The sequence below is a fragment of the Mastigoproctus giganteus genome, chromosome 13 (genome assembly GCF_048544385.1).
Source record: "Mastigoproctus giganteus isolate SK-2022 chromosome 13, ASM4854438v1, whole genome shotgun sequence".
NCBI lineage: Eukaryota > Metazoa > Arthropoda > Arachnida > Uropygi > Thelyphonidae > Mastigoproctus > Mastigoproctus giganteus.
Genome location: NC_143587.1, coordinates 160,207,370 through 160,231,276, shown reverse-complemented (window position 1 = coordinate 160,231,276; position 23,907 = coordinate 160,207,370). Strand labels below are relative to the sequence as shown.

General features: G+C 36.3%; 1 protein-coding gene across 1 annotated transcript in view; it reads left to right on the top strand.

Moving 5' to 3' along the window:
- The window catches only part of LOC150076552 (uncharacterized), a 382,951-nt gene that overhangs the window by 317,699 nt on the left and 41,345 nt on the right, over nt 1–23,907 (top strand). Inside the window, exon 12 of the mRNA XM_090387042.1 lies at nt 2,629–2,862. Within this exon, the coding sequence (XP_090243168.1) occupies nt 2,629–2,862 (234 nt within the window). The remainder of the gene's footprint in view (nt 1–2,628; nt 2,863–23,907) is intronic.

The following is a 23,907-nucleotide window of genomic DNA, read 5'->3' as shown; positions in this document are numbered from 1 at the left end:
GTATCCAATCAAACTTCTCAGACAAGACTTTTGCTTAACAAACTTTCCCTTAGTATTTATTAACTGCTGTTTTAATACAGTAATTTTTGCAACTGTAGGGGATATGTTCTTGAAATGTGCCACATTTGACAAAATCACATTGGCAAGACTAGGATCCCATAAACAATTGTGCCTTAGCATAATATATATGATATTTGACGATATATATGTACTACATTTGACAGGGCCGACCTTGCCAGCCGGGTGAGTAAGGTGCCTGCCTGGCAACCCAAAGGTTGCGGGTTCGAATCCCGCCTCGGGCTTGGATCAAAGTACTACAAAAAACCTTGGGAGGTGCACTATGGCCACAGAAGCCAATGCGCCAATAACTCCAAAAAAAAAAAAAAAAAAAAAACATTTGACAGAATCACATTGGCAAGACTAGGATCCCATAAAAAAAAATGTGCATTTGCGAAATAACATATATATGAAAAAACACATTAAACTTCATCTTCCACATATACAATGTGAAAATGAGAAAGTTGACAACATAATAAAGTATAAAGACATGCCAATGGAATAAGATTTTTACATAATCACTCAATGTCACCTATCTTCCTAGATTGCAGTTTCGTTTGATGCAGTGAAACACACTTCTCATCTCTCACTGTGCAGTGTTATGAAAAAAGTCCAAAATACATCTAGGTAAAATGTAAATGGGCTAAACATGAAAATCTATAGACAGAGATGCAGTGGCATGTGCAGCACTGTACTGATTATAGTATTGATAAATTAGATAGTATGAATCAGAGCTGTAATACTCAATATGTTCTACGTTGATAATAATATTAGTAAATTAATAATAGGAGTTTACCTCAATATAGTACGTAGAACACTTCCGTATGATACCCTCCAGAAATTAAAACGGAAAAAACGAAAAAATCGACAACTTACTGGTACATTAAAGTAAAATATAAATAATTAAATAATCAATTTAACACAATTCAAAATCAATTTAAAACAATTAAAATTCAAATTAACGCAATTCAAATTCAAATCATTTTGAATTTTAATTGTTTTAAATTGATTTTGAATTGTGTTAAATTGATTATTTAATTATTTATATTTTACTTTAATGTACCGGTAAGTTGTCGATTTTTTTCGTTTTTTCCATTTTAATTTCTGGAGGGTATCATACGGAAGTGTTCTACGTACTATATTGAGGTAAACTCCTCTTATTAATTTACTAGTATTGATAAATGTATCATTAAGAAGTATGCTATATAGTGGTTTCCAAACTGTGTCCTAGCACCTTGGACACTCTTCAATTGTACTGCAAGATTGGTGGAGCCTTTCCCCTAATCAGTTAAATCATGGAAGTCACCTAAAGAGTTATTGCCATTTTTCAGTGGCAATCACTTTAAGTGTTCCACTTTAGGTTCTCTGCAACTCATGACAAAAGTTTGCAAATCACTTTTTGCATAGGCACATGATGTGCCTATGCAAAAAGTGATTTGCAGACTTCTTGCATCATGTGCCTATGCATATTAGCATAGGCACATGATGCAAGAAAGCAAGCTTATATAGCCTCAGCCAAAAAAAAAAAAAAAAAACTTATTTCACCCATCCACTCGCTCCAAATGTTTGTCAAGTTCTGCCTTGAATCTATTTAAGCTATCAACTTCAACGACAGATGGAAGTTTGTTCCAGCAATCAACCACTCGCTGGCTAAAGGCAAACTTCCACACATCTATCTTACAACCGTCTTTCCTCAATTTGAATTTATGTCCTCTCGGGCGATTATTCTGAGCAAGCGGAAGAATCCCATCTGCATTGAGCATGCTCAAACCATTCAAGGCTTGTCATGTTGTCATGTTCTTTTGTTTAAGGAGACTACTAAATTGTGTATACATTAAAAAATAAAAATAGCATTATAAATTTTGGTATTTTCTATTAAAATAAAATAATAAACAAAGAGATACCAATTAGAGATGTATGTACATACCACAATTTAAATGGCATTTGTAGCCTAAACTGCCAACTGTGTAAGTACCCTCCACAGAATTGGACTGGCAACCATTTTTATTTATTTAATTTAGCATAACTATATTTTTTCAGGTTAGTAGTTGATAAACCATTGTGGTGGAGGATGTGGATTTACTGTTAACATGTTATAACTTTTATATCTTGTGTTGGTATGCAATTGCTCTTATGCTGCCTTAATATTTTGTCCAGACACTTGAAATAAAATATTGTTGTAATAAAATGTTGTCTAAATTTAAATCCATAGGACATTATTCTCTTAATTCATAAGGAATAATATAAATCCTAGTTATAATGATTGTCCATGGTCAACATATTTAGCATATTCTTGTAGTCTACAAACACAGTTGGAGATCACTTCATTCATTTATTGAGTGATCACCTGCTTATAGTTTTAAGCAAGTAGACAAAATTTTTGTTTTCAACAAGTTCCAAATTTCAGTGTGTCAGTTTTAAAATTTAATAGGATGCTTTAATAATGTAAATTCTAACTTATTTTCTCAATAATTTGTTTTTGTTTTCATAATGTAAACTTAAATCTAAATTAAATTTATATATATATATATATACACACGCATATGTAATATTTTGGTTTATTTCACTTAGTTATCAGAAGAAACTAAAGAATCCAAAGAGCAAAAGGAAGAACCACAAAAAACAGAGCCAGTTTTAGATCCAACCTTTTCTCTAAAAATGAACGATAAACAAGAAGAAGTAATAGTACCAGAAAAGAATGATAAGCATAAAGATGAAATTGACAAACCTGTAGTTCTAAAATCAAATTTAAATCCAAATGCCAAGGAATTTACCTTGAATCCAAATGCTAAAGCATTTACACCAGTAAGTAACATTTGAACTTGCTGTAATTTTCTTTTAATATATACTTTGCTTAATCAGTATAAAATAAACACCTTTTTTAACAAAATTAGTTCACTCTGACAGAACAATGTATTATTATGTTTAGTATATGGCAGGAGTGGCCAACTTAATTTGTTATGTGATCTACTTTTTTTCTTCAAAATGTTCCACAATCTACCATCTTAAGAATTTCATTGCACATGGTTAATAAAGTTAATCAACACATATTGAAAAATGTTGTTTATAAATTTTAAAATTAAATACAATTTAGAATTCTTATTTTAAATTCATACGTATTTATAATTTTAATTTATGTGAAGTTTGTTTTCATGTCATCGGCCAAGCTTTCAAAATCAGAGATGTACTGTGATAAGGCCAACCACAAAGAATCTTCTGTATTGCAAGTCCATAAGAAGTAGAGCAATTCTTTGTCTTTGTTTCTAATATGAAAAGGCTGATTCATATAGATATGTGGAACCAAAACAGGAATTTAAAAGTTCACTGCATTTTTTTTACATTTGGGTATTTTTCCTCGGCAAACGTATTTCCAAAAGTCGTTTACTGATGATCTGGCTTTTTGATATCATTTTGCAATGTAATAATTTCATTTAAAGTAATATTTTCTCCATTTGAAAAATGTCAGTGTTTTTTGTTTTTTTTTTTCTGTAATTTGTTTCATATCTAAGTCGACATTAAATGGATAAGAAATACATTGAACAATGTCTTCAGTTGTTTTAAAATCACTGAATGTGTTTTCAAAATCATCCAGCCACAACTTTCTCAATTTCAGAAACATATTTCTCACTATTAAATTCAAAAACAGGATATTTTTGCAAATGATCTTGCATATTTGCAAAATGATTGAATTTGTTTTCTTTGAGATCCTTAGCCATTACCAAAAATTAATATTTATATGCAGAAATGCTACTAATCATGTCACCCACATTTTTATTTTATCCTTGTAATATCAAATTCAGATCACTTAATTTATGGGTAAAATCTGCCGAGAAAGCCAGATCACACAACTACTATCTTGTAGCTGCTGTTAATCATTTTCCCTTTGATCAACAATTTTTTTAATTTCATTCGAAATCTCTGTAGGAACTTACCCCGACTCAGCCATCTGACATCTGTGTAATATCAGATCTGGTTCATTTTCATCAAGTTGCATTTTGATAAGTCTCCTTTGAAGAGATTATCCTCTGGTGGAATTGACAATTTTGAAAGCTATGTCCATGACACTTTTAGTATTTAATCTTTTGCTGGCTAACTCAAAAAAAATCTGGGAATTCATCTTCCTTTTGACACAATGCGATGAATCTGTTAAGATGCCCTGTCATTAGTTCCATCTTGTTATTTATATGAGCTTAAATAGTGGTAATTAAATTTTTTCAATAAAATTTTTGAATGCACTAAATATATCAAGACCTCTAGTTTCTTTTAATGAAACCATACCGAGCAGTTCTTCTTTAGTGACAAAATCATCGAAAACCATACAAATAAAAATGAGCAGTTGAGCTGTATCACTGATGTCTATAGATTCATCCAGGACACACAGTTAGCGATATGAGCATGCAATTGTTCACTTGCATTTTTACTCATTTTTTTGATGCGCCACATAACAGTATTTCAAGATAATTGCAGATCTTGAAGAGCACTTCTAATTTCATTTTTGTTCTTAAAATTTTCAAAAAGAGAATCTGTTATTTCTAAAAATGCATCTTTCATGAATTGACCATCAGAAAATATTTTGAATTTTTTTGCAAGAAGATGACTCACTTTTAAATAATGCTACACTTACTGCTTTAGATTGCAAATTAGGTGTCATGAAGAAATTTTGTTGTGCGAATAATCTGGATTTAAGTTTTTTAATTTATTTCTTCTGTGGTTTAATTTATTTTTTCTATTAGGTGGAAAATCCTGTTGGTATTTACCATGGAGTGTGTTGAAGTACCTTTCTGAATTTTCTTTTTTGTGTATAGCCACGGAAGCATTGCAAATCAAACGTTTCCTCTTTTTTCATTACAAAACAGTATTCTAATTCCCATTCTTGATGAAAATAATATGTTTTGCTCTTTATTGTAGCATTAATTTTAAATAAAAGGGTATTAAATTAATGCAAAAGTACTGTCCGGTCATTAATATTAAGTAAGCTAAATAAGAATTAGACATACACACTATGCTCTTCACAACATAATTGCGTGAATTTTCACGAGACGAGCCTAGCGGCTGCGCAGCGACAAGAGTAGTCACATAGTTCAACAGATTTGTAATAAGCGTATGCAGTGGGGCACATAACAATAACATTTAGATTTTGGCTAATCTATTTTTTATATATATTTAAAATTCTTTGTGATCAACCAAAATTAAAACCGCGATCAATTTGTTGGCCACCCCTGGTATATGGTAACATGTCCTTTGTACTTTGTAATGCACCAATGCATGCTGGTGTTCATTCTGTTAAGATTTTGGATTGCTATGTGATCTAACGATGTCCAGGTTTGTTTGCAAGTCATTGCTTTAAATCACCTATGTTGGATGCTAGGAATAACTGATATGTATTCTGTGTCTCGCGGCGCATTATGGCCATGTTGCTCTTGCGCCGTAAAGCCCACACACAAACAAACTGTCTCGCATTCCTTCAAGCATGCTCTCTAATATTGATTCCCAGCCCAAAAATGAGCCTTGGCTCAGTGGGAATTTTTGAATTTTCTACTATGCACTGCTGAAATAATTGTAATAATAATAGCAAAAAGTTTGTGCATTGACAATTTTCTGAGCACTAGTGCTAGTCCGTGGACTTGCAATTGAGAAACACTGCTTAAAAGCACTCATGTCAGGATTCCCATACAAATTATATATTACTGTATATTACTCTATCTGAGTATACAATAATATATAACTGGGTGCTGCATTTAAGAAACTTGTATGTTATTTTGTATTTAAATAAAAAGGCACCAGTATCTGTCTCACTTATTTTTATTTTGGCTATTTGTGGTCTGGACCTGTTTTTGTCATATTTTGGATTAAATTTTTCAATCTGATATTAAAAGTTGGGCTAAATATTACCATTTAAATTTTACAATTTCTAAATCTAAAATTTGCATAATCAACAGCTTTTTTTTTTTTTCACTGGGAAAAACTGTTCTCTGTCCAAAATTTAGACTAAACACATTATCAATATATTTCTGAAAGGAATATAAATAAATTTTGCTTAAAAAAAAAAAAAAAAAAAAAAGCTGTAGCACAAGGAGAGACAACTCCCCCCCTACACATCCAGCATATTCATTTAAATAGCTTATTGAGCATACCGAAAGCAAACATTATGTACAGCCCCGCTCCGCCCCAGTTTGAAACCTGAAACCAATTTGGTTTCAGGAGGGGATGCTCCACCACTGATGCCCTCGAGAGGATCATCGATGCAGTCAGAAACTGTAACGGGAAATATTTCCTCCTCATCTCAATTGACTTCGCTGGAGCCTTTGACTCCCTCTGGTGGCTCAGTGTTCTGGCCAGGCTCGGACGGGCTGAAATCCCATCAAATCTATTTCTCTGCATGAAATCTTACCTGGAAAACTGAAGAATCACTGTCAGCACTCTCTTTACCTCTGTATCCAGACCGGTTTACAGGGGTTGCCCCCAGGGATCCATCATGGGGCTGCTCCTGTGGAACCTGGTGCTTGATGAGTTTTTAAATCTGGATGTTCCAAATGTCACTACACAGGCATACGCTGATGATCTGATTATGATGCTTTGAGCAGACAGCAGGGCTCAAGAGGCCATAGGCAATCATGCCACACACACATGCTACAGGATTGGGCCAAGAGGAATCTTCTAACGATCTCAACCGAAAAAACAAACTCAATACTCCTCAGGGGTGCTCTTGACCCTGGTAGACCCCCACTAATCAAAATAAATGGAGGAACCATCAAACTCAAACAGGAACTAAAATACTTAGGAATAATACTAGACCGAAACTTGAACTTCACATCTCATCTCTGTTATCTCAGAACGAAAACAAGGAGGCTCTCAGCCCTGATAACCAAAATTACCAGGAGGAACTGGGGACTAAAGAAGAGGGCCCTCTCCCTTCTATACAAAGCTCTCTTCATCCCTATCCTTGCCTATGGTGCAGGCACCTGGTATCAGAAAGCAAACACAGCAGTCAACAATAAAAAGCTGGAGTCGATCCACTGATCCATACTATTGACAACAACTAGAGCCTGCTGCACAGTGAGCACCCATGCAATCCAGGTTCTGGGCAGGCTTCCTTCCCCTGGACCTGGAGATTGTGTGTTGTGGGCTGCTACACCAACATTCGAAAGGAAGAACCACAACTTATCTAGGCTACACAACAGATCCTCAGAAAATAAGAGGTTAATGGAACACCTGCAATCTATCTGGCAAAATAGATGGAATCTTACCACAAAAATGCAAGTCACCAAAAAATTTATACCCAATGTCAGTAGGGTATATCGTACTCCCCCATCCTGGTTTTCCCCTGGTTTGCACACCACCTTCCTTACGGGACATGGCTCCTTCAGAGGGAAACTCCACAAGCTGGGAATCTCCGACAACCCGAGCTGTAACTGCGGTCAGGAGGAAATCTGGGAATGTCTTGTCCATGACTGTTGACAACTACAAGGACCTCAGATGTCAGCTATATATACGCATCAACTCCTTGCTAAGAAACCGAGAAGAAATAATATTGCAAGAAGAAGATAATTACTGGGCTTTCGCCGTCTTTGCCCGCAAACTCTTTGAAAGACAAAGATCCCTGCCACATCATCACTAACCTATGAAAACACAGATGTAACTACCTGAGATGACTGCGAAACTCTGAACTAGTGACCACCTGAAGCAGATACAACACATGAACGTAACAAACTGGACCTGACTTCTGGACCTGGACCTCCACCGCACTAATGCAAAGACGAAGATTGCAACTTGGACTCGGACCTTGAAGATTGCAACTTGGACTCGGACCTTGAAGATTGCATCTTATGATGCCATACAGCCATATAGCACCCTGGCTCTGTAGCCTGCTTTTTACTCCTCTTTCCCTAGCAGGCGGAGGGGACAGCCTGCTGTCCTCCTCCCCCTCCTGCCACCCCTCTTTCTCCTCTGGTGGGGCCCTGGGCATGCCCCACTATTTCAACAGGGGTCACTTCCCTAAAGACCCCTTACTTCCAACCCCCCAGTCTTCCCCCCCTCCCCCTCCCATCTCTTTCTCCTTACAACAGCGCCTGCCCCACACGTACAAATTTAAAACACCAAAATTCATACCCGACCTATTAGGAAATCTTATCACCTCCAGCGTTTATCCCTTATAGCCCCTCTAAGCAGCGTATAATGTACCATCTGTGCCCAAAAGAAAAGAAGAATTTTTATTTTAATTATTTTTTTTATTTATTTATTAATTTTTTATTTTTTTTTATTTTTAGGTCCTATCCACTGAAATCTCAGGAAAATAGGTGGTAGGACCTGCCAGAGTAAACTTTAAGGGAACACCTGGCTGCCCTCGACGTGGCAGAGTACGTAAACGACAGGTTCCATCTGTGGCCTGGTGGCTAACAAGCCAGAGGAACAAGGGGCACAACATACTACACAATACATGATCCACACACTTTTAAGCCTCTGGCCTTGACAGTGTACTGTCCTCGATACAAAGAACATACGCGGAGATGGGGTAAATCCCTGGTGCCGTTAGACCCAAAAATACTCTGTCAGTTTAGTACCACAGAGTTGATATGTTGCCCTGAGGTTGCTGTTTCCCGTATGTAGTACTTTGCATTTGTCAATGTTAAACTTCATTTGCCACCTCTCAACCCATCTGCTCAAATTTTCTAGATCCTGTTGCAGCAGTGTACTGTCATTAGTGTCATTAACAACCCTGCCAACCTTCATATCGTCTGCAAAGTTGGACATTAAGCCTGATATATCATCATCAATATCATTTATAAATACAGAAAACAATGGACCCAACACTGAACCCTGAGGGACTCAACTAATAACATTAGTCCACAATTGTCCATTGATTACCATTCTCTGTCTTCTCCCACTCAACCATACCTTTATCCATAGCAGCAATTTGTCTCCAGCGCCACACTGCTCCAATTTGTGCAGAAGTCTTCCATGTGCAACAGTATGAAAGGCCTTTTTAAGATCTAAATATATGATATCAAATTATTCTTTGCATTCAGTTCCTTTGTGACTACATCATAGTATCCAATCAAAATAGTCAGACAAGACTTCCCCTTAACAAACCCATGCTGTGTCCGAGCTATAACTGAAGTCTTGTCTAGATGATTCTGAAATACTTCTTTAACCAGTGCCTCCATTAATTTCCCTGGAACAGAAGTTAAACTAACAGGTCTGTAATTACCTGTGTCTCCCTCCTTTGTGGATTGGGGTCACATTTGCACATCTCCAGTCCATGGGTACCTCTCCTGAGTCCAGGGAAGCTCTCATAATTATGGCTAAGGGTTTGCTTACTTCCTTTACCGCCTCCTTTAATATAACTGGATAGATTCCATCCACCCCAGCTGCCTTTCTTATGTTTATCTTCAAAAATTTCTCCTCCACTTTACTCTTAGTTTTTACAAGATTATCTTGTTTACTTCCAGAGTTGAATACACCTCTGGCATTCCCCTACCTGAATAACTCCTCATGTGTAAATGTAGATGCAAAATATTCAATGTTTGTTAGCTATCTGAGCAGGATTATCAACAGTTGAACCATCGATATCAAGTGGACCAATCTGATTTATCCCCTTCCTTCTAGAGTTTACATAAGTAAAGAACTCTTTGCTGTTTTTCTTTGCATCCTTTGCCAAAGATTTCTCGTAATCTGCCCTCGCTTGCCTAACCTCCTTTGTAACTTGGTTACAGACCAGCTTATAACTATCATCAGCTTCTGTGTCAAATGTGCATTTATATGTATCCCATGCATTTTTCTTCTCTGTCACATGTCTAATTAGTTCAACTCACATCCATTTAGGCCTAAATCGTGAACAATATTTCTTTGTTGGTATGAAAAGCCTAGTAGCTTCCAAGATTAATTCTTTGAATGCTTCCCATTTTGAATTTACTGTTGGTAACATCATTAGTTGGTCCCACTGTATGCAATAAAATTTAAATACTGTCTCGGACCACCGTAGTCACCTGTACAAAAGCAAAAACCCTTCCCTTGATGGTAGTTACCTCTTTGAGTAAATCCCACTTCTGCACACTATGATCACAGCCACCTAGTGGTTTCTTTATCTGCAGATGCTTGATGCATGAAGAATCACTACTGATAATCAGATCAAGAGTATTACTCCCTCTAGTTGCCTCCCGAACATGCTGCTGTAGAAAACAGTCATCCAATAAATCCACAAAAGCCTTGCTAGTGTGTGAGTGACCAAACTAAAAATTCCAGTCAATCAACCCACAAATTCCAATCCAGATTACGGTATAGTTTAGGGCTAAAGCCTCAGGTTATGTAAATAGTTTAACTAATATACGAGTTAGTGCATTTGCATCATTTCTGTATATAGCCAACTACATAAGTTGTTATAAAATTGGCATCATTAAGAATATCTCGTATTGTGAATACTTCAGAACGAATTGCCATGATGTTGCACTACCTCGAATAAGTAACGCTTCACCATAGGAGGTGCGTATGGGTGATGGCATCCGCTGAGAATAAGTAACAATAGTCTTCTCCTATGGTGAAGCATTACTTATTCGAGGTAGTGCAATACCATGGCAACTCGGGAAGGTATCCACAATACGAGATATACTTAATGATGCCAATTTATAACTACTTATGTAGTTGGCTATATACAGAAATGATGCAAATGCACTAACTTGTACTTTAAACTATTTACGTAACCTGAGGCTTTAGCCATAAACTATACCGTAATCTAAATTACTCCACACCATCAGGCACCCCTCATATTGTGGGTTTATACTTTGCAGCTGGTTTGTCATCATTGCAACACCAGGGTACCTGCCCACCCACTGATGAGCCAATAAGCTCTGAAATGGTGCCGTATGGTGATGGTATCCACTGAGAATAAGTAACAATAGTCTACTCCTATGGTGAAACATTACTTATTCGAGGTAGTGCAATACCATGGCAACTTGTTGTGAAGGTTTTCGTAATATGAGATATATTTACGGATGCCAATTTATAACTACAGGTCGACCATCACCAATACGGTAACACCGCTAATTCGGACATAATTTTTGCGAATGTAATTTCAAATTTCCCGAATCGGCGCAATGACCTGCTGCTACTGTTTTGATGGTGTTGGTTGCAACATCAGATGTTGGCGCGAAATCGTAAACACTGGCAAGCCATTGCCACTTGTTTTTCTGCAATTATTATTATAACCTGCTCACATTTAGCCCCAGCCATGGTTCCAATGCATAAAGGAAGTGGCTCTCGTGGTGTAAAGCGCAAACCCCATATATTGTCTATAACGGATAAAGTTGAACTTCTGAAAAAACTAGACAGTGATGTGTCTGCGAGAAGTTTAACTCTGCATAATTGTAAATTCTAGCAGTTTTTCTCAGTTCCTCTAATTTTAGTAATTTATTTTTAGCCATTCCTTTTTAGATTTTTTTTTTTTTTTTTTTTTTTTTTTTTTTTTACAACATACTTGTACAAGCTTGCGGAAAAACAACACAATATAATGGATAATACAGCGTGCTAACGAATTTGTTTTCACAAAATCTCTGACAATACTGACAAACTTATTGTGACGTTTGAGAGTTTATTTTATCGCAATTAGTTTTATTGTAGCGCTCGCAATAAACTAATCACAAACGACCTTCATATGTATTTCCGTAATAGTGTCACACGTATGTGGTCGACACGGCTTTTCAAGAAATAAAGTAACCTACTGGGCCACATATATGCGACATAAAAAAAATACTTTTTTTTTTATATTTTAAACGACAACACTGACATTACAATATTTATTTTAGAATTACTAATCAAATTATTTGCTAAATATTTTTTGTCCTTTGGGGAATTTTTTTTCTCATTTGTCAGTCAACGTGTTAAAGGTGGGATGAGATGGTTAGCTGTTGGGTAAACTGTATGTGCTAAAATAACCACCGGTGATCCGGCAAACTCACTAATCTGGCACCCCCACAGGTCCCAATGCTGCCAGATTAGTGATGGTCGACTTGTATTTGTGTAGTTGGCTATGTACAGAACATGCAAATGCACTAACTTGTACATTAGTTAAACTATTTACATAACCTGAGGCTTTAGCCCTAAACTATACCGTAATTTTTCAAAACCATAACAAAAAAAGATTAGGATTAATCAGTGCCAAAAGTTTCAATCATCTTTCTTGCAATCTTCAAGCCTAATATAAAAAAGAAAAGAAAAAAAAAATTAATAAAGATCCAAAAATTGATAACTCACATGTCTACAGACTTTTTCGTTACAGCTTAGCCAATGCAGCCTTATCTTGGGAGACCAGGATATAGTCTCTGTTTTGAATTGTACATTCTGAATGTGTGTGGCTTGATTGATAGTGAGTTGATGAGTTTAGGAATTAGCTGTTTTGAATGGATTTATAGCTGATGGAGGGGTGTTGGAACAAAATTGGTCACCTACTTTTGTCAGGATCAGTTTCAGTGGTGAAACTGATCCTGATACAGAACCTGTAGTATGGTTATTCGATGTTGTGCTTAACACACTGGCAGTCTATGCAGTACCACAATGGGCCCAGCACTGAGTGCTGGGCCCATTGTGGATTTCACTAATAACATTAGTCCACTTTTTTGTCTTCTCCCACTCAACCATTCCTTTATCCATAGCAGTAACTTGCTGTTAATGCCACATTGCTCCAATTTGTACAGAAAGCTTTTACATGCAGCAGTATCAGAAGCTTTCTTGAAATACGAGTACAAGCAACTCTTGGTTTACGAACATTTTCTGTAACGAATGTCACAATTCATTCAAAATTTCTTATTATAAAGTTACCAATAGATAAAGTTCCTTATAAAACAAAATGCCAAATGTATAGTGAACATAATTGTAAGATTTAAATAAATAAACATTTTAAAAAATGTATTCATTATAATAATTATCAGAAAATTATTATATGATAATTATACTGAACTGTTCTTGGTTAATAAAACTAATCTAGCCAGTAAAAAAATGCTGGTTCACATATCATGACGCATAGAATGCGTCCTGCAGCTATTAAATCAATTTCTGAGGAGTTGGCAATCTTTGAAGATTATGGAAAGAATTGCAAAAGTGAAAAGAGTTTGACTGTCTAGCATGCTACAGTGAGATTTTTTGAAGGAAAAAAAAGAAACTAATCGTGCAATCTTCTATAAAAACATTTTAATAAAGTGGAGACCCAGCTGTTTCTTCATTATCAGACGTCCTTCCATCTACCTCATCTGCACCTAGTGTCACTTATGTGGAAAATATTGAACTCTGATGAAGATATTGACGAGTAAAAGTTGAATACAGTACATATATTACGTTAGTACTGTACTGATTTTCTTTATTTATATTTTTCAACTCTTTGTTCTTAATTAAAATTGACAACGTACAAGTTAGTGCAAACGCATCATATTAGTATGCAGCTAAACTCTGAATTAGCACAAATATGCAAAGGTAGCATCATTTAAGTTATATCTCATATTGTGAATAGCTTCACAACGAGTTGCCATGATATTGCACTACTTTGAATAAGTAAGGCTTCACCAAAGGAGAAGACTGTTGTTACTTATTCTCAGCGGATACCACCGCCCAGGTGGCACCATTTCAGGGCCAATGTACTTTCTTTTTTTTGTTAGTTGTTGGCGCATCGCTTCTGTGGCCGAAGAAGGGCGAAAAAGCCCTGAAACGATATACATTCAGCAGATACGGTGTTACTTATTCTCAGCAGATACCACCGTATCTGCTGAGAATAAGTAACAACAGTCTTCTCCTTTGGTGAAACATTACTTATTCAAAGTTTTTTTTTCATTAACATTGCTTCGACAGGGATGGGATACACTTAAATAGAAAGGGTGCAAGAATATTTGCTGATGCTATCGAGGCAGTGTTAGGTGGGTCGGAAAACTGCTAGCTTGGGGGGAGACAAAGACTAATAGATTAACAGTAGCCACTGGCAGAGGTGAAAGAGATTCTTGCACTGCTTCTATTGGAATGAGCAGAAGCCTAAAAAACAAGATGCAGGATATTTCAGAGACTGCTGGAAGTCATTGCGGTATTCAACTGTGTTGTGTTAGGGTAGCTAAGTAAACACATGGGTTGTGTTAGGGTAGCTAAGAATAGAAACAGGTGCATGTATACTTGCGTGTACACTAATGCTAGTAGTTTAGTAAATAAATTTGATGAATTTGAGATATTGCTCAAAACATCAAAGGCAGATATTGTTGGGATATCAGAGACGTGGTGTCACACAGATTTAGGAATGCAGAACTGGAATTTGGGGAGTACAACGTCTACAGAAAGGACAGGAAGGGAGGAGGGGTTATGCTATTAGTTAAGAAACACATAAAATCCAAGGAAGTGAAGCCAGTCGACATCGATGGACAGGGCAGTGTCGAGTCAGTTTGGTGTGACATAAGCATAGGTAAATCAAAATTGAGAGTAGGAGTGTGCTATAGGCCTAATGACTCTGATGAGTATAATAAGATACTGTGCAGGGAAATAGAATGGGCCAGTAAATCAGAGAGTCTTATAACGAGGTATTTTAATTTCCCAGATATTGACTGGAATTTGTGGGTTGGTCACTCACACACTAGCAAGGCTTTTGTGGATTTATTGGATGATTGTTTTCTACACCAGCATGTTCGGGAGGCAACTAGAGGGAGTAATACTCTTGATCTGATTATCAGTAGTGATTCTTCTTGCATTAAGAATCTGCAGATAAAGGAACCACTAGGTGGCAGTGATCACAGTGTGCTGAAGTGGGATTTACTCAAGGAGGTAACTACCATCAGAGGTAAAGGGAAGGGTTTTTGCTTTCGTAAAGGCGACTGTGATGGTCTGAGACAGTATTTAAATTCTATACAGTGGGACCAACTGATGATGTTACCAACAGCGAATTCAAAATGGGAAGCATTCAAGGAACTAATCTTGGAAGCTACCAGGCTTTACATACCAACCAAGAAATATTGTTCAAGGTTCAGGCCTAAATGGTTGTCAGATGAACTAATAAGACATATGGCAGAGAAGAAAAATGCATGGGATACATACAAATTAATGGGTGACACAGAAGCCTATGATAGATATAAGTTGGTCTGTAACCAAGTCACCAAAGAGATTAGGCAGGCAAAGGCAGATTATGAGAAATCCTTGGCAAAGGATGCTAAGAAAAACAACAAAGAGTTCTTTACTTATGTAAACTGTAGAAGGAAGGGGATGAATCAGATTGGTCCACTGGATGTTGATGGTTCAACAGTTGAGGATCCTGCTCAGGTGGCTAACAATCTAAAAGAGTATTTTGCATCTACATTCACACATCAGGAGTTATTCAGGAAGGGGAATGTCGTAGGTGAGGTAAACATTGGCAGTGAGCTAGATGATTTTCTAATAACTGAGAGGAAAGTGGAGGAGAAATTGTTGAGGATAAACATAAAAAAGGCACCCGGGGCGGATGGGATCTATCCAGTTATATTAAAGGAGGCAGCAAAGGAAGTAAGCAAACCCCTAGCCATAATAATGAGAGCTTCTTTGGACTCAGGAGAGGTACCCATAGACTGGAGATGTGCAAATGTAACCCCAATTCACAAAGGAGGATCAAAGGCTGACACAAGTAATTATAGACCTGTTAGTTTAACTTCGGTTCCAGGAAAATTAATGGAGCCACTGGTTAAAGAAGCACTGCAGGATCATCTAGGCGCCTCCGTAGCCAGGTGGGAAGGAGCAGCAGCAGTGTGCATCACTCGCTTCTTGATTAGACCGGGGTTCGAGCCTGTCACCACCAAATACGGAGGATGCGGAAAGGTCAGGAAATGACCACCGCATATCCCAGAGCAATATGGCCTTAGTTGCTAATGCTCCTAAAAACCAAATAACAACAACAACAGCTGGATCATCTAGACAAGAATTCAGTTATAGCTCAGACACAGCATGGTTTTGTTAAGGGCAGGTCTTGTCTGACCAATTTGATTGGATACTATGATGTAGTCACAAAAGAACTGGATGCAGGGAATAACTTTGACATTATATATTTGGATTTTAGAAAGGCTTTTGATACTGTTGCGCATGGAAGACTGCTGCACAAATTGGAGCAGTGTGACATTGGAGGCAAATTGCTGCTATGGATAAAGGGATGGTTGAGTGGCAGAAGACAGTGGTAATCAATGGACACTGCTCAACGTGGACTAATGTTATTAGTGGAGTTCCTCGGGGTTCAGTGTTGGGTCCATTGTTGTTTTCTGTATTTATAAGTGATATTGATGATGGTATATCAAGCTTAATGTCCAAGTTTGCAGATGATACAAAGGTTGGAGGGTTGTTAAGGACTCTACTGATGCTATGCTGCTGCAACAGGATCTGGAAAGGTTGAGCAGATGGGCTGAGAGGTTGCAAATGAAGTTTAACATTGACAAATGTAAAGTACTACATATGGGAAACAGCAACCCCAGAGCAACGTATCAACTCTGGTACTACGCTGACAGTGGTAGAGAATGAAAAGGACTTGGGGGTAATTGTGCAGGCAGATATGAAGTTCTCTGAGCAGTGCAGACGAGCTGCAAGAGTAGCTCATAGTGTCTTGTCAATGATATATAGGAATTTTTCTAGCAGGGATAGGGATGTGATTATTCCCTTGTATAAGGCATTGGTCAGGCCACACCTTGAGTACTGTATACAGGTCTGGAGGCCTCATTTCAAGAAGGATGTAGAGCTGCTGGAACAAGTACAGGGAAGGGCAACAGGATTAGTGAATGGAACAAAGGGTTGCTCTTACGAAGAAAGGCTTAAGTTTTGCAAATTACAGAGTCTGGAGACTAGGCATCGGCGAGGTGATCTGATAGAGGTATAAGGCTTTGAATGGCTTGAGCATGCTCAATGCCGATGGGATTCTTCCTCTTGCTCAGAATAATCAACTGAGAGGGCATAAATTCAAATTGAGGAAGGATGGATGTCGAATATGGATGAATGTGCGGAAATTTGCCTTTAGCCAGCGGGTGGTTGGTTTGTGGAATAGACTTCCATCACTTGTTGTTGAAGTTGATAGCCTAAACAAATTTAAGGCTCAGCTGGACAGGTATTTTGAACGAATGGAGGGTTGAAATGGGAGTAGGGTTGTGTGTGTTTTTTTTTTTTTTTTCTTGTTTTTTTTTGGCTGATGCTGAATAAGCTTGCTTTCTTGCATCATATGCCTCTATTAATGCTAATGCTAGTGCAATATCATGGCAACTCGTTAAGGTATTCACAATATGAGATATAACTTAAACAATGCTACCTTTGCATATTTGTGCTAATTCAGAGTTTAGCTGCGTACTAATATGATGCGTTTGCACTAACTTGTATGTTGTCTAAATCTCTCGCAGCCTGAGGCTGCGAGAGATTAAGCCTCAGGCTGCGACAGCCCTTAACACATTTCAGTCTTAAAATTGACAAGTAAGATATCTTGTTTTTTCATTCATTTCTTATTTTATTTTACGTTATGTATTGTATACAAAAAACCATAACCCATACATACATTATAATAAAACGTATTATATAGACCATTCGATGTTTTGTACATGGTTTTAATGCTTTAAAATGGCTGCTAACGTAACAATACGTATCATAAAAACTCAGGAATGGAAGATACACATAACAAACAAAATGTATAACGAACAACGTCTTGGAACGGAACTCGTTCATAAACCAAGAGTTGCCTGTATATTCTATCAGAATTTTTTTTTTTGCACCCAGTTGCTTTGTTACTGCAGCATAGTATGCAACAAAATTGCTCAGACAAGATCACCCCTTAACAGATCCATGCTGTAAAGTATAACTGCACTCGTGTGTAGATAGTCCTGCATTACTTCTTTAACTAATGACTCAATTATTTTACCTGGAACAAAAGTTGTTTACAGGCCTGTAATTACTTTTCACCTTTTGATTCCCCCTTTTGTGAATTGGGGGATACAGTTACATATCTCCAGTCCACATGGAACTTCTCTGAATCCAAAAATGCTCTCATAATTATTGACTACCTCCTTTGCTGCCTACCTTAATATAATTGGATAGATCCCATCTGTCCAATTATATTAAGCTAAACTTAAAGGATAATCCTTTTTTAAGTTTAGCTTCAATTTCTCCTCCAACAATTTTTCCTCTTAGTGATTACAAAGTCATTTAGCTCCCTGTTAGTTTTCTAAACTTCTGGAATTCCCTTCCCTAAATAATTCCTCGTGTGAATGTAGATGTAAAATACCTATTCATTTTGTCAGCAACCTGAGCAGGATCATCAACAGTTAAGCTATCAATATCAATTTGACCAATTCAGTCCCTTCCTTCTACTGTTAACACAAGTAAAACACTCCCTGCTGTTTTTTTACTTTACAGTCTTTGCCAGGAACCTCATAATCTTCCTTAGCCTGCTTAACCTCCTTTGTGACTTAGTTGCCGACTAGCGTATATCTACCATAAGTTTCTCTATCATCTGATAATTTATATGCATCCATGCATTTTTCTTCTCTGCCGCAAGTCTCATTAGTTCAACCGGCATTCATTTAGGTCTGACTTGAACAGTATTTCTTAGTTATTATGAAAAGCACCTTCTATGATTATATTTGTATGAATATTCAAATAGTTGTAGATTTACTGCACGGAGTATCCTTAAATTCTTTTGCACTTAAAAACTGCAGTAACTTAAGTTCTATACGAGATGAATACAATCTGTAAAATTCTTTGGAATTAATTTATTCTAATTTTTTTCAGATAATCTATACTACAAGAGATGGCTTTAATAGAAGTGAAAGTGAATTATGTCCTATGGCTAGCAGAGCTTAATATGTTTACTACCTCCTAAACACAAATATGCAGCTTCATATCTTAATCCACTTGGATGAAAAATCACTCTATTTTTAGAACTTTTTTATTCCCTTTGACAGAAGAAAAACTGGATATTTTTATCAAGCAATGATAACCAGAGGTTGGTTAATTCGGTCATAGTAAGAAGCCCAAAAATGTTTCGGCACTTTCATTCCAGATTAACTCAGTCCCCTGGTTTTAAATCTCGGGGTCAAAACCATCATTGGAAAAGCCAACAGTGAATGTATAAGTCCATATTATCAGTTAAACAGGCAGATATGAAGTTCTCTGAGCAGTGCAGACGAGCTGCAAGAGTAGCTCATAGTGCAAGAGTAGCTCATTTGGCACATTATGCAAAGGAAGTACTGTATAGGAATTCAATTTCAAACTGAATGAAGAAGTTTAAAGAGGCTTGTTCCATTAATGATAAACCATAAACTAAGAGTCCAGATTAAAGGAGGAGACTGTGGCATCTCTTGAGGAAACTGTTCAGCAAAACCTGCGAAAATCACTAAGATAGACATCTATAGAACTCAGTGTTCCTAAATCCATGTGCAAAAAATTCTTAAGGTGAAATTGCATGAGTGACCTTACATAATTCAAATGTATCAAATATTGCTGGAAGGGTACCATGTGAGATTAGTTTTCTGCCATGAATTTAATGAAAACATTGAGAATAGCATCTTATCTCTTGATAATTAATGTTTAGTGAACAGTCTTCCCAAACAGATGGATTAGCAGAGGTGGGCTAATTGCTTGGCCAGCTCACTAACCTGATTTGTTCCCCCATTGGAACTTTGTCTATGGGGACATGTTGAGTGTGATTTACTCCTCAAAATTTGCTCTTTAAATGATCTTCATACCAGGATCACAAATATAGTTAATGCTGGGACTTTAATGTAGCTGAAGACCATGTGCATGAAATTGCAAAATTGCATTACAGTAATGTAGTGCAGTACAGTAATTGCGCTATCAGTAATCTTGAATCATAATAATCTTATGATTACATACTCTAAAACTAGAATACATTTCTTTCCGATGCATTTTACAGATTGTTTTTATCTTATATAGAACCTGCGCATTGCAGTTTGAAAGTGCACAAGGACTTTGTGGACACCCTGTATGTACAACTTTGTAGTCATAATAATTCTAAAGATTTTTGTGTTGAACTATAGTAAATAACCACTTTTAAAAGCCATAATTGCCTAGGTTAGCTTATTTTTGTTTTTAGCTAGCTATTTAAATAATTCCAACTTATCGTACACTGCCATTTCGACCAGAAATTTTGGTAGGAATTTTGCGAGGAAGGTTTCCCTGTTGTAGAATATTATAAAATAGTCTAAAGAATTCATTGTAAGTTTAAAACATATGACACATTATATAGAACGTTATGTAACAGACTAAAAATATCTATATTAATTCTGTTTAGAAATATAGTTATGGCTAGAAACAATACTGATAAGATGGGAATGATGGGAGACAGAAGACAGTGGATGATGATCTTTAGCTTGTCATGATGGCCTGTTGGCCAATCTGAGCTCCGAATACTTAAAATAAAAGCACTTTGCCTATAAAATATAGAATCTATTTGTTACTAATAGAAGTATTATTAGTAATAATGCTAACTGTTTAGAATTAGTAATACTAATTTATTATTAGTAATAATGCTAACTGCTAAAAATAAAAAAAATAAAATGAAAATTTTACAATAAAGGTAATTAAGAGGTAAACCATGTTATTTCTAATTTTTTAGTCACTGAAGAAGTGGAGGAGAAACAGCTGTGAAATGTATGATTCTTAGATTCTATTAATAATAAATAGATTCTAAATTTACACAGGTGAGGTGCTTTTATTTTAAATATTTAGATCGAGATAACCTGGCCAACAATGAAAACATTAATTGGAGCTCTTCTTTTTACAGTGCTTTGACTGTAAACAATGGTGATGCATTTTTATACCAGTTGTAGAGAAAGCAGCAAACTTAAGATAAAGCTTGCCATATTAATGGACAAAATTTTAGTCTCTAAGATGCCTTAGAAGGTATTAAAATTGATATCAACCTTACCCTAAGAATTCAGGCACTGAATTTTCTGATTCATAATGAGGTAATTTTATTGAGAATTCTGTAAAGGAAAATTGGGCATGTTTTCAGTGAGAAAAAAAAAAAAAAAAAAAAAAAAAGAAAGAAAGAAAGAAAGAAAGACATGGAATAGATTTTGCTTGGTTCTAAGATTGAGGATGTTACAAACCAGTTGTCAGTTTTAAGGTAGTATGGTTATATGTGTTGTTACTAATGATTTAAAGTATAGACAAACTTAGAATTAGTTCAGAAATAGATCATGCTGCAAAAATGTTACAACTCAGGTAAAATGTTCTTGTATTTGTGAGATACATCGACATTGTAAGAAACAACAGTACATTGTACCTGCAAGATACACACATGATGAAAGAATTGTCAGTTAATTCCAGACGAGGGGCCTCTGAAAGTCCTGTGGGAAGAAATTTTTCTCAATTTGGCTTACCATAATTGGCAAATGAATTTATTTAATATAGATAGTATTCATTAAACAACGGAGATGCAAGAGACTGTACTGAAATTAAATGAAGGATTCAGGGAAATGGATAATGGGGGGGGGGGAGTTCTTTTGGAAACTTAAACATGAAGCTTCCACTTGCACTCTTCTCAAGAGAGAGACCTCAGTGTAATTGGGAGAGATGCATCAATCAACAAAAACTACTTTTGGGTATTAAAGGGTATTAAAAACAAAAAAATAAAATAATCTGTTAGTATAGTGATGCTGGAAGTCTTGTAAACAAAATCGAGGGAATTTGAGTGCTGCTGACCAAGTTTTCTGATTTGGTTAGCAATACACAGTAAGACTAACTGACACTTGATGTCATCCTGAAATTGTTAACGTTCACTGTGGTGATTATAATTTGTTCAGGAGAAACAGAGGGGCATTTTTTGAGAGGGGAGTTATGTTAGTGAATTGAAAGTAGTAAGACTGTTATAAGAATAGAAGTCTGATTGAGCTTGGGTGGATGTGGAAGCAGCATTGTGTGAGTTTCCTGGTAATAATATATAAAGTTTATGGTTAGGGGTGTATGCTGGAGGACTAATGATTTTGTGGCATGCAATAAAAATATGTTTAGGCAAATTGAATGGGCAACCAAGGGTGATTTGTCATTATGGGTGACTTTTACTTATATTTCAATTAGAAGTTATCAATCATTACATCTAGTGGGATCAGTTTTTTTGAATCAGCTGAATGACTATTACTTATTTCAACATCTCAGAAAAAGTACAAGAGTCCCAGACATCCTTGACTTGGTCCTCATTAAGCACAACCTCAAAATAAATTCAAAGAACTAGCAATTTCATAATGGAATTGTTATATATACTTGTAAACAACTGGACTCATCAGATTGATTACTGTAGACAACCAGTTTCTCCTCTCCGCTAGAGATGCAATAAAAGAGTATATATCAATGGAACACTAATTACAAACAGCTACCTTTGGAAGGGTACCATTCGTCTGGATGGCTGCCATTCGTCAAGTGTGTTACATTAATTACAAAGTAAATGTTTGTAAACAACAGCACATGACATCCTTTCTTTGACTAGAAGGCACACTTAGGATAGCAAAAATTGCTAAGGGCTAAACTAGACAAAAATACACATGAAATGAATCGACAAGTAATTTTTGAAGAAATGAAGTGATGACTTCACTTCAACACTATGATAAGGCAGACAGTTTGGTTTTGATTTAGTTTTCTCAAAACATGGTAAATTCTAGGGCATCAGAAATAAACACAAGGCAAAATTAATAAATCAGTAGGAAAAGTAATAATTATACAGTTGAAGAAAATCAAAAGAGTTAAGAGTGGTGAAACAAAATACAGTATATTTCATGACTGTGAAATTCCAGAAGGAATGATCCATGATTGGATGAAATGGGAAGAAAATTTGCATTCATTCGTAGACTGACTCTGTAGAAGATGAAGTAGGCCTCCAAAGAAAAAAAAAAGGAAACTAGATTTTGTGAAAACAATGATGTGGGCCAATGATTTTTACAGAAGTGTAGTTCGGGAGTACTGATAATGGTATAATTTTGAAAGCATCATCAGCTTATGAAATTTAAAATTTCATAAGCTGATGATGGATGGTGGAGATGACATTTAAAACTTCCGGATGGTGGTTTTGGAGATGGAAGGTTCATCATGGGATACCCCAGGTTAGTCTTGCAAGCAAATTTGCATTTGGTGATATTACAGAAGCAGAAGTGTTTCCTGAATTTCTGCATAATGTGATTCGAGATGGTGATCCGCAGATGAACAACTGTGATGAAACAGCACTGTACTATAAACTTCTCCCCGACAAGTCATTGGATATTAAAAAGGTACCCAACAAAGCAGGCATGAAAACTAACAAAGAGAAAAGAGAATTACTGTTACTGTAACATGCAAAGAAGACTAAAATGCAAGCTAAAGCCATTATGCATTGCTAAAAGTCTGTCGCAGTGTTTTAAGCATGCCAACATGAAATCTCTACCTAACATCTATAAAAAAAAATTGTTCCAACACTTAGATGATGAGTGATATTTTTGCTTCATGGTTTGAAAGTGAATTTGTACCATTGGTGAGATGCCACTTGCTTTTCTAAAAACTCGAAGAAAAAGCTCTGTTACTGTTGGATTCGCTGCCCAGCTCATTCTTTGACTGATGTCTTGAAATCAAAAGATAGCAAGATTAGAGTTGTGTTTCTGCCAAAGAACACAACTGCACTAATTCAGCCCATTGATCAAGGCATTATTCAAGTGCCTTCAAAGCATACTGTCGTGGTGAGCTACTTGATGGTGTTATGAATGCAGAAATTAAAGTTCTAGAATTTCTGAAAGCACGAACACTGAAAGATGTTGCATACAATATGGTATTAGCATGGGAGTAAGTAAGCTCAACAGCAATTGAATCTTGTATTTTCCAGTGCATTTTTTTCACCACGAACTGCTGAGGGGGGAAAAA